Source organism: Arachis hypogaea, chromosome 7 (genome assembly GCF_003086295.3).
Source record: "Arachis hypogaea cultivar Tifrunner chromosome 7, arahy.Tifrunner.gnm2.J5K5, whole genome shotgun sequence".
NCBI lineage: Eukaryota > Viridiplantae > Streptophyta > Magnoliopsida > Fabales > Fabaceae > Arachis > Arachis hypogaea.
Window position 1 is genome coordinate 80,377,771 of NC_092042.1, and position 11,993 is coordinate 80,389,763.

Consider the following 11,993-nt stretch of genomic DNA (forward strand, 5'->3'; position numbering starts at 1 on the left):
ACTTGAATAAGGCATGTCCTAAGGACCCTTATCCCCTACCGAGTATTGATACCCTGGTGGACTCCAGCTCGGGGTACCAATACTTATCGTTCATGGACGCCTACTCGGGATATAACCAAATCCCGATGCATGAACCCGACCAGGAGAAAACATCGTTCATCACACCAAGAGCCAACTATTGCTACGTGGTCATGCCATTCGGGCTCAAGAATGCAGGAGCCACATATCAAAGGCTGATGAACAAAGTGTTTTCCCCCCATCTAGGGACCCTAATGGAGGTATACGTCGACGACATGTTGGTAAAAACCAAGCAAGAAGTCGACCTCTTAACCGACCTCTCACAAGTCTTCAACACTGTAAGGTTGCATGGGATGAGGCTAAATCCCGCAAAATGCGCCTTCGCGGTAGAAGCAGGAAAATTTCTAGGATTTATGCTAACACAAAGAGGGATTGAAGCCAATCCCGACAAATGCCAAGCCATCCTAGAAATGAAAAGCCCGACTTGTTTGAGAGAGGTTCAACAACTCAATGGCCGACTTGCAGCCCTCTCCAGATTTTTGGCAGGATCGGCACTAAAATCCCTTCCATTATTCTCCCTATTAAGGAAGGAATGCCAGTTTGAATGGACTCCGGAATGTGAGGAGGCGTTCCAAGAGTTCAAAAAATTCTTAAGCCAACCTCCTATATTAACTCGACCAATACCGGGGAAAGACCTCGTCCTATACCTATCCGTCACAAACAGGGCTGTCTCATCAGCCCTGATCAGAGAAGACGAGGTCGGGCAGCACCCGGTCTACTTTATCAGTAAGGTCCTACAAGGCCCTGAACTAAGGTACCACAAACTAGAGAAGTTTGCCTACTCCTTAGTGATAGCCTCACGAAGGCTACGACCTTACTTTCAGGCTCACACAATAAGAGTCCGTACGAACCAACCCATGAAGCAAATCCTCCAGAAGACGGATGTTGCAGGGAGAATGGTTCAGTGGGCGATCGAGCTCTCCGAGTTTGATCTGAGATACGAAACTCGGACAGCAATTAAAGCCCAATGCCTCGCCGACTTCATTGCAGAATATGCCGGTGAACAAGAGGAGCTCTATGTAGACGGGTCCTCCAACAAGACAGGGAGCGGCGCGGGCATAATATTGGTAGATGGAAAAGGAACCCAGATAGAGGTCTCCTTAAAATTTGAATTTCCAGCTTCAAACAATCAGGCAGAATATGAGGCCTTGATTGCCGGATTAAAATTAGCAGAAGAAGTCGGCGCCACAAAGGTGATGATCTACAGCGACTCACAAGTGGTGACCTCCCAAATAAGTGGAGAGTATCAGGCAAAGGACCCCAATATGAAGAAGTACTTGGAGAAAACCTTGGAGCACCTTGGGCGCTTTGCAGAAACCGAGGTTAAGCATATAACTCGGGATCTAAATAGCAGAGCTGACGCCCTATCCAAGTTAGCAAGCACCAAACCCGGAGGGAACAATAGAAGCCTGATCCAAGAAACTCTCCAAGAGCCCTCGGTGTCAAAAACAGAAGACGAACAAGAGGTACTTGAAGTAGTCGGTCTAGACCTCGGATGGATGAATCCCTTAGTCGAATACCTGAAATTCGACATCCTCCCCAAGGAGGAGAAAGAAGCTAAAAGGATCCGAAGGGAAGCACAGCTTTATACCTTGGTGAGAAATGTCCTTTACAGAAGAGGGATATCAACACCATTGTTGAAGTGCGTACCGACCTCAAGAACCACCGAAGTATTGGAGGAAGTGCATAGTGGGACCTGCGGAAACCATCTCGGAGCAAGGTCGCTGGCCAGAAAAGTAATCCGAGCAGGATTCTATTGGCCGACCTTGCAGAAAGATGCCACAGACTTTGTGAAAAGATGCCAACCATGCCAGATGCATGCGAATTTCCACGTAGCTCCACCAGAAGAGCTCATCAGTATCACTTCCCCCTGGCCTTTCGCAAAATGGGGAATGGATTTGTTAGGTCCTTTTCCCCAAGCACCAGGGCAAGTAAAATACTTGATCGTGGGAATAGATTACTTCACAAAGTGGATAGAAGCAGAACCATTAGCCACCATTACCGCTCAAAGAAGTCGCAGGTTCCTCTACAAAAACATTATCACAAGGTATGGAATACCTTATTCCATCACCACTGATAATGGAACCCAATTCACCGACGCCACCTTCAGAAGTCTAGTGGCCAGTATGAAAATCAAGCATCAATTCACCTCGGTAGAACACCCACAAGCCAATGGGCAAGCCGAGGCAGCTAACAAGGTCATACTGGCAGGATTGAAGAAGAGATTACAAGAAGCAAAGGGAGCTTGGGCTGAAGAGCTCCCTCAAGTGCTGTGGGCTTATAGGACAACACCCCAATCCGCCACAGGAGAAACACCCTTCCGACTAGTATACGGTGTAGAAGCCATGATTCCTATAGAAATCAGTGAGCAAAGCCCAAGGGTAATTCTCCATGATGAGGTCGAAAATGTACAGGGGCACAAAGAGGAGCTCGACTTGCTCCCCGAAGTCCGAGAGAACGCCCAGATAAGAGAAGCAGCATTAAAACAATGAATGACTACCAGATACAACAAGAAAGTCATTCGAAGAACATTTGCTGTAGATGACTTGGTCTTAATCAGAAACGACATTGGAGTCAACAAATCAGGAGATGGAAAGCTCGCCGCAAATTGGAAAGGGCCATACAAAATCAAGGAAGTGTTAGGGAAAGGTTATTATAAAGTAACCGACCTGAATGGCACTGAGCTACCAAGGTCGTGGCACGCTTGTAATATGAAAAGGTACTACAGTTAAAAGCGAACTATACTCCCTGATGTACTCTTTTCCCAACTTCATAATTTTTTCCCAAAAAGAGTTTTTTCTGGAGAAGGGTTTTTAACGAGGCATCATAGTAGAGACTAAGGGAAAAAGCTATCAAGACCCTTAGTAGCAAAGAGGTACCTTCCCAATTAATAAAGATCTTTTTTACAATATCTCTCTTAAAATCCTCCTTTATTTTCATAAGTCTTTCTACGAAACGCGCCGACTTAAGCTCGACAAAGCGTGAAAATCCCATGAACCGACCTAACATGGTCGTCAGGATGAAACGACGAGGTACAAGTCGGCGTAAAGAGGTTATATGAGTTGATCGTATTAAACTCGGAAACTATCCGACTCTTAAGTCGAAAAGAAATCCGAGTAAAGCAAACTCGAAAGAGCTCCGAGTAAAAGAAAACCGAGCTCCGAGTAGATGAAAAACGCATCACAAAAGTAACCTAAGTCATAAAAACTCACTAAAGCAAAGTTGAGTATAAAGGATAACAAAAGAGATATGAAAACCTGAAAAGTTTGAAGTTTGCATACAAGCCTTTGCACGAAAAAGGCTCAAGAAAACAATGCAAGCTAACAAGAGGTTTTTCCGAAAAGATCAAACATACTCAAAACAGAAAAGCATGTACACGCGTAAAGTAACTTAAACCCTTATCCGAAAAGGGGCACCTACTTCGATTAGAGAACCCTTATCCAAAAAAGGGCGTTTATTTTGTTTAAAACCCTTATCCAAAAAGGGCACCAAACAGAATATTTTGTTTACGGCCTTAAAAGGCCAGAAGGAAATTGTTCACAACCACCAACAAATAAATAAGTTTTAAAAAGGGGGGACCCACAGGCCGGGCCCCCATATAGCCATAAAAATAAAGAAGTCATTTCTTGAGTGGAGTAGAGGAATCACCACCACCAGGAGAAGCACCGCCAGGACCGGGAGGAGGAGCCGAAGAGGAAGTCGGGGCAAGGATTGAAGAACTCGGAGCGTCTTTGGAATGAGGAGGAGACTCTACAATCCTCTGTCCCCGAGTCTTTAGGTCTGACTCGGAAAGGACCTCGGGGGCAGGAGGATAAACAATGGCGCCATCAATAACTACCTTGTCGGGATGTAAAGGAGAAAGGTCCAAGTCGGGAGCGATGACTCTGACTTGTTCCAAGAAAATTCTCCAAGACTCCTCGGCACCCTCGGCGATAGAATCCTCCAACTCGGCGTATGCGTTCCGGGAATTCAGCAAGTCCTTCCTCACAGCAACAATATCTTGAAAAAGACTGTGATAGCTCTCTTGCGCTGTTTTCCTCAAATTTGCCTCCAAGGTGCATTGGGCCCGCAGCTTACCCTCCTCCTCCTTAAGGTGATCCCTCTCCTTCCTCAGTCTATCTCTCTCCTCCTTCAATTCTTTCTCATGTTTTTCATAAATGAGAAGTCTCCCCTCCAACTCCTCAACCCTCGAGGATGCCCCCAAAGAGCTGAGGGGAGCCTTCTCAAAAATGTCCAAGAGTTTGTTACAAACACCCGCTGTCCTAAAACTCTCCTCGGCCATGGCGGTGAGGTGGTTTCGAACAGAAACATCATCCATACTTATAAAAGGATAGATGTTCTTTCGGACGAATGCCAAAGCATCCGCCTTAACCCCGCCATCAAAAGAAGAAGAGCCAGACTCTGAAGTCTTGCGCTTCTTCTTCTCGGGCTCGGAGAGAGTTTGGGCAGAAGGGGGTGGTCGGGGCAAACTTGAGGAAGAAATGACAAGGGGTTGAGAGGGAGTACCCACATTCTTAGGAGGAGGAGGAGGTGGAGAGATGACCGTCTTGGCCCTAGCCCGGGACTTTGCCTTAGCCTCCTGGACCCTTTGGTAGGCCTCCTGAGCGTTCCTTTTTGCCATATCTACAAAAGAAACAACCAAGTTACAAGTCGGTAAAATACAAGTCGGCGGGAACAACTCGGAAATAAGAAATGCATGCGCTACCTATACAAGACTGAACAAAAGTCGACGTCCCCTGAAGGATTTTCCTCGTGTCCAAGTATGGGGCCCTCCCCCATGCTTCTCGGAAAAACCCCACAACTGCCGCCTCCACCTCGTCCAGGTCATCTGGACCAATCTTTTCGCAAGGGGAGGCCGGCAACCAGTAAAGGGGAAAGCGAGGGGAGGAATGCTCGTCCAGGAAAAAGGGGTGGTGACCCTCTACGGCTTGAACTTTGAAAAAGAAGTTTTTGAAGTCGTGAAAAGATTCGTCAAAAAGGGTGAAAATCCTCCGACCTTGAATGGCTCGGAAGGATACCCATTGTTGCTTGTTGTTTAGCCCACTGAAGGGCTTAGTCATATGAAAAAGGAAGAAAAAAAATCCTCAAAGAGGTCGGGAAGTCCAGAGCATGGCTTATAAACTGATAAATCTTCAAAAAACCCCAAGAATTGGGGTGAAGTTGAGTAGGGGCGACTTTACAGTGGTGCAAGACGGATATCTCGAAATCTGAGAAAGGAAGAAAAACACCCAAACGGGTGATCATACATTCATACATGAAGAAAAAATGAGGGGCCGCCTCATTGACTCTCCCAAAACAAACCCGGTCTTCAGGACCCGGGGTTATCAGTTCATATTTGGGCTCGTCCTCCTCCGAAGTACAGAGCCTATGATGAGTACGAAGCTGAGTGATGAACTCAGCGTCGACTAACGGTTCCTCCCCAAGGACCGTCACGTCAACCCACTGAGAAAGAACATCTACAGAAGCCATTTTTTATATAAAGAAAGGTGGCAGAAACCTACAAAAAGGGAAAAAGAAAAAGAAAATCAAAAAACACGGCCACTAAAGAAGAGAGATTCGAAACTAGAATCTATAGGTCAACCTATCTACTCGCAAAACAAAACATGCAAACATAAAGCATGACATGGAAAAAGCAAAACTAACCTTTATCCGAAAATGAAGGATGGAGAAGAACAGAAATCTTCGAACGCAAGGAAGTAGTACGAACAAGATAAGGAGAAGTTTGAAAGATTGCAGAAACGGAAAATAGAAAGAGAGGGAAAGTATTTATAAATACACCCAGGGGCATAATGGTAAAAAACGGGGCAGTCATTAATGAGATTGCACCGTTACCAAAGCCCTCAACACTTCCTCAACGGACACGACGCTTGAATTGACGTAACTGTCAGAAACTAAAGGTCGCGAAAATCACGTCGGTTTCCAAGACCCATGCTCTTTCAAACAAGTCGACTACGCACCCGAGTTGAATACTTGAACCCAAACTTTAAAGAAAATTCGGGCTCAAGTAGGGGCACTGTTCATACCCTGGCCCAATGCAAAGGCCCAGGTCCAACTAAAAGGCCTAATCTAAAGGATTAGAGCCTTGCTAAGTGCCGACCTTCACATAAGAAGTCGGTGTCAGCCACGACTTGGTCTGAAGAGGTCGGATGTGAGATTAGCTGGCAGATAAACACTCATTCAAATGAGTAACCACCCCTAAAATCTCTCTAACCGCCTCATAAAGCCATATCTTAACCTCCCCAAGATAATAGGGACGGTTATCACCCTAAAGATACGGCACTACATCAACGGTGGTTATTGGCTCACCACTATAAATACACTGACACCCCTCAGGTATCTCTAAGCCCAATACTCTCTAGACCTGCTTACACCCTTGCTAACTTAGGCATCGGAGTGTCTTTGCAGGTACCACCCCCCATTCACACGCGAGCACAAGTCGGACGGAGCCTCCCGAGCTGCGTACCTACCCGGAGTTCTCATCCATCGCACACTTGGGCCGCCAAACGCCATCCGTTGTACTAATCTCCGGTTACCTACCGTAACAACTATATACATAATTTTGGCCATCATTTTATTTCATCTAACTATTCGTACTTTTGGTCATTTTATTTCATCTAACTATTCGTACTTTTAGTTTATATTACGAAGATTCAACTAAGTTTTATTGAAAAAGTCAAAGGAGATCTACGCGTAAACAATCTCACTGTAGATATGATACATAATAAGACTCAATAATAACTCATGTAGTCGACTCTACCTAGTGGGATAAGACTTTGTTGTTGTAGTAGTATTCCATGCTTTGTGAGGGAAAAAGAAAAGGGAAAAAAATATTAATTATATTTTTCTGATTGTGAAATATAGCTGCTGATTTATATTTTGATTGGAGCAGACATCAACCAACTAATGAGGTTTTGACAGTTACAGTTCAGAAAATACTAAGATATCAAAGATAAAAGCATCAATATGCTTAAAACCTAACAAACAACATCCTTTTTTTGTACTTGTAAATTCTACAAATTTCTTTTAGAATAACAAAACTTGCAACAGATTTAACATATTTTTGCCACTTAGTATACAATTGAGCTTATAGTAACAGACAAAAAACTACATTCCTTTTAACTGAAAGTTCTAATTCAAAATTTAAGCAAACAAAATAACCTTTGAAGGTGGCAATACTATGATTCAATTATAGCATGGTTGGCATTTGAAGTATCTTCATTCTTTGGTTTCTTTTTATTCTTCCGTTTATTTTGCTTCTTTTTGAGCCTAAACTGATCTCTTAAGCTCCTTTCCCACTCTTTTCTATTTCTTTGGTAAAGCAGCATAGCAGCACGAGCATCTTGTATCTGATTACAACATAGGTTAAGGTAAGCTTAGTAAAATTGTTTTGTCTTAGGATATAAATACAGAGACCATGAGAGAAACAATCTTATTTGAAAAGTAAAAAAAAAAAAAAACAATCAAACGCACAAAAAGAAGAGCACGGTAAAGTATACTTTTTATCAGTAACGTTTGTAATTTTTTCAAAAATACTCCTAACATTTAATTCCATTCGATCTTATCCCTAACGTTTTCAATTTGTTTCAAAATTACACTAGACGTTAGCCATCTTCAACGTTAGGAACAAAATTGAAAACGTCCAAAGGTAGCTTTGACACAAATCGAAAATATTAGGGGCAAAATTGAATCAAATTAAACGATAAGTGTTTTGAAGAAAATCGCAGACGTTAGGGACAAAATGAATACTTTACCTGAAGGGCAAAACATATTTCTTATAGAAAACAATTGTCCTTTAGCCGACATACTGACAATTTTATTGGTAAAGTGATGAAGTAAAACAAAATGAAAGGGGGGAGATGGGAATGGGAAGGAGGTAAAACCAAAAAGTTAGTTAGACTAACAGGGCAGTGCTCTCCTGATTGGATCTCGGCACCAAGAATTTCTGCAGCAAGATGCCGCAGCGCTCTTCTACAACCTGACCTGCTCAAACCAAAAGGGAAGCTTGTTAGCATGAATAAAGGAGACATACGGATCCAAAACGACAAAAAGAAAGCAGTAAGGTGACATCACTTTAGAAATGGCTGGTACTCGGAGGTATCTCGAATGTCCTTTTTCGGATGACTTAATAACAACGCCTGCAAAAATACTGTCTAATTCTTAGTTTTACACACCCAAGATTGATTAGGAGAATAATTCTTTTAAAATAAATATGAAAAAAGACCTTAAGATCATTCTGCAAGGCATGACCAACAAGGATCCTTCCTTTCATCAACTCTGCAACTTTCTTCTGAGCAGTCCAAAAGTCAATTGCTACAATTGAAAGATGCATTTGCTTATCAGCATAGAATCATCATGCTAATCTTGAAAACATCATGACAAATCAAAATCCTAAAACTGATGAGCACGGAATACCTGCTTTCAAGCATTTCGACATTCTAATTATCAAACAGTCTCTAACATTACTCTAAACAATAGTCCACTTCCAATTTGTAATCAAATTAAAATAAATTTCCCATAATAAAAAAGATTGAACAGAATGCAAATATTTAATGCTAAAGACTATGATTGGAACATTCATTGAAAATTCCACCAAATAAGCCAGATAGGCCCACTAAAAGTCTAAAATCAACAAAACGCACGAGTTGTAACTTTGAAATCAAAGAAATAAGCTCTTATAAAATGTGAAAACTTTGTGGGTAATTTTTGTATGATTACATTCCAAAAGTTGAAAACTCGGCTACTATTGTTCAGAGGAGTCCATATCATATAGTTCATGGCAACTTGTCCCCCCTTTTTCCTTTATAAACTAGCAAAGCAAGAGGAAGAGGTTCTAATATAATATTAATCTATGAAGCAAGCAAAAGTCCTTTTTCATGAAATGTGACTGCAAGAAATTGAAACTTCCAAACACTGACCATTAACATTTCCACAGGGAAATTGAAAGCTAGTACAGTTACTACAGTAGATTATGGTGTTCAACCTCGTTGCATTTTTTGGATTTTGACGTATAAATACTTCCAATTAGAGTTTAAAATTGTAGGCAAAGGAATACTAAACAAACCTTTTTTCAAATCTCGAGGTCTTATGCCACTAATTTTAGTACGGAAGTCAACAACCCGTTCTACTGGCCGAACAAACTCGTCATAAAGAACATTTCCCCACTTATTAACCTGCCATAAACCAAACTATTATTAGAAACAAATGACTCAACAAGGAAAAAAAATGAAATGAACAGCATAATATAATTGCAATAATTATTTATGTTACAAGAATTTGGAAAATGGCATTTTATCATTTAGTATTTTGCTTTCACTATTAGATCTTAAATTAGAACACCACACTGAGACAAAGGTGATGTCGACTTCAAACAGTCATTCGTGAAAGGTGATAAAAACACGGAAAGAAGTTCTTGTGATCAAATATGAAAATGAGGAACTCAAAAGAAAAGTTCTGTGAATAAATATATATCTTCCAAAAGAAATCAAATCCATTTTTTCTTGGGTCTCTAATCCACCCTAGGTTTCCGATGGCAATATGGCATAGGCATGGCTACAAGGTGCATCCATTTAAGTTCAAAAATTGACACCTTGAGGCTTGAACAGGTAAACTTATCGCAAAATGAGCTACGATTGCTGAGTCACAACAAATGGTTAAACAACATATGATCCTACTATATACAACAATTAGCAAATACATGTTAATCTTCAAAACTTTCCACATTATATTTAAACTAGATAAGATAAAGGCAATTTTCAACAAAAATTTTAGGAAGAACAGAAAATTGGATGGCAATTTCATTATATGAATTCATCAATCACTAGTAAGTTTTGTTTTTTTTCCTTGTTTTTTTTTTTTTGGGGGGGGGGGGGGAGGATGACATTCTACACATGCATAGATATAACAAGGTGAAGAGAACAGATTAATACCATTGTTACTCTTCCCAATGCACTTTTGTTTCCTTGACCAACGCCAACCATTTCACAATCTATGGCGACTGCATCTGTCAGACTGCCAAATGGTTAATAAGTTAAAGGACGTTGAATTTTAAAGCAGCATAGAGACAGCATACCACAATGTCGTATCTCTTATAAATTGAATGATAGTGAACTTTACAACAGATTAGAAACCTCCAATAACAACATAGCACGCCTAGATAAAATTAACATAACCATGAAAGAAAAAGCCAAAGGCCAAACCTGTAACACGATTAAGTACTTGCTAAATCCAGTGCAATAACAGTCGAGTCCTGACCCATTTCGATGGTTGGCTACATGCAATTAATAATACCCTAATGTTCTATTGTAAACCATGTATATCTTTGAATAATTTCCATCTACCTCCGACTAATGAACTACCCTCCATCTCATCTACTTTATACTCACTATAGGCGTTCTCCATGTATGACCAAACCACTTAAGGCAAGATTCTAGCATGCTTCTACACAAAGTTTCCCCATATGCATTCATTACAAATTCTATCTAGTCTTGACACAGCTCAAATTCATTTATTTGCTACAAAAGACATGTCCAATTTCTTAGAGGTAAAATAAAAGCATGGTGTTACCATGCATATGCATTCAAGTTTAGGAAGCAAGCACAGCCTAAAGTCATCAGCAACAAAGTCGAATTGCAAATTCCAGAATAAATATATAACAGACAAATACACGCTCAACACTCAAAATAGTCACCTTGAGTCGTCATTTACAGGAATAAGAGGATCAATCTGAGAGTCATCGGATTCATCATTCGGGCTCTCTTTACGTTTCCCTGCCCAAAAGATTAAAAGATAAAAATAAAACTCACAACATAATCTTCAAAAGCTGCATACTTTTTCAACACAGACAAATTATGGGGTACCCAGTATTGATTTTGGGGTGTCTTCTTCTTTGTAGGTCCTTGAAGACTTATTATTGAGCTTTAGCTTCTGCAAAGAGACAAGAAAACACGCGAATGAGTTGAAGTTGAACAATGGGTAGTGTCTCTTTAGATGGATAGGTAAAAAAAATGTGAAGAAGAAGAGAAAATGTACTCGTTGGAGTTGAACCCAATTGGGGTTCAGTAGGTTTTGCTTCGCTTTCTTCTTCATGGGTTCGCCGGCGGCAACCATGTGGTTTTCTGCGCGCTTCACTGAGCCAGGGTTCTTCCCAGTTCCTACACCTGTAGAAGTTTCGCTCTTTTTGAAACCCAAAACAAAAGGCAAAAAAGAAAAAGAAAAAAAAAATATATATCCGATGCAAATTGAATATTTTTTTGACAAAATTAAAATAAAATAAAATTTAAAAATATTTTTAAATTTTTTAATAAATTTTATAGAAAAAAATATTCTTTTTTCTTATTATTAAGTATGTTTTGAATTTGTCTTTATTCACACAGAGGATTTTACTCATCAAAAAATAATATGAATAGAATTCACATGAATTTTTCATAATAGAAAAGGGACTCGATGTTATAATACTAAGTTTTGTTCGAATCCTTTAATCTCACTCGATAAAATGGTTGATAAGAGTGACTGGAATAAGCATTTAAAGTATTATAACATTGTCCTCCTGAAGTACTGGAGATCCACCCTTATGGTATCAAAGCCTCAGGTTTATAGGAGGAAGAAGAAGGTCGGTTCGTCTTCTTCAAAACCTATACATCACTCTACCTCCTTAAGCATAAACTGATTATCCTTTAGTTTAAAGAAAATTCTTGCCAATAAAATTGATCAATTGGTAGAATTTACTCATGTTCCAAAAGACTCTCGAACTCCAACCACTGAATACCTTCTCATTAGTCCCTATTCTTTCTACCAGAAACAAAAGAAATCAACCCTCACCTCCATCCGCCATCTTATTACCAGAAACCTTTCTCCTCCTCCCAAAAAAGTCATCCAATCTTTCCATCTACAATAGTGTGGTTTAAAAGCCACTACTA

The 11,993-nt window shown here is 40.5% G+C and overlaps 1 protein-coding gene across 1 annotated transcript; it reads right to left on the minus strand.

Moving 5' to 3' along the window:
- Nucleotides 1–7,021: 7,021 nt before the first annotated feature.
- On the minus strand, nucleotides 7,022–11,294 carry LOC112703647 (uncharacterized). The gene is made up of 9 exons (XM_025755198.2): nucleotides 11,107–11,294; nucleotides 10,935–11,001; nucleotides 10,766–10,844; nucleotides 10,005–10,086; nucleotides 9,140–9,248; nucleotides 8,300–8,388; nucleotides 8,149–8,213; nucleotides 7,980–8,058; nucleotides 7,022–7,424 (listed from the first exon to the last, which is right to left on the minus strand). Exons 1-9 carry the CDS (start codon nucleotides 11,182–11,184, stop codon nucleotides 7,254–7,256), a joined length of 819 nt encoding a protein of 272 aa, XP_025610983.1. The 5' UTR covers nucleotides 11,185–11,294; the 3' UTR covers nucleotides 7,022–7,253.
- Between the last annotated feature and the right edge of the window lie 699 nt (nucleotides 11,295–11,993).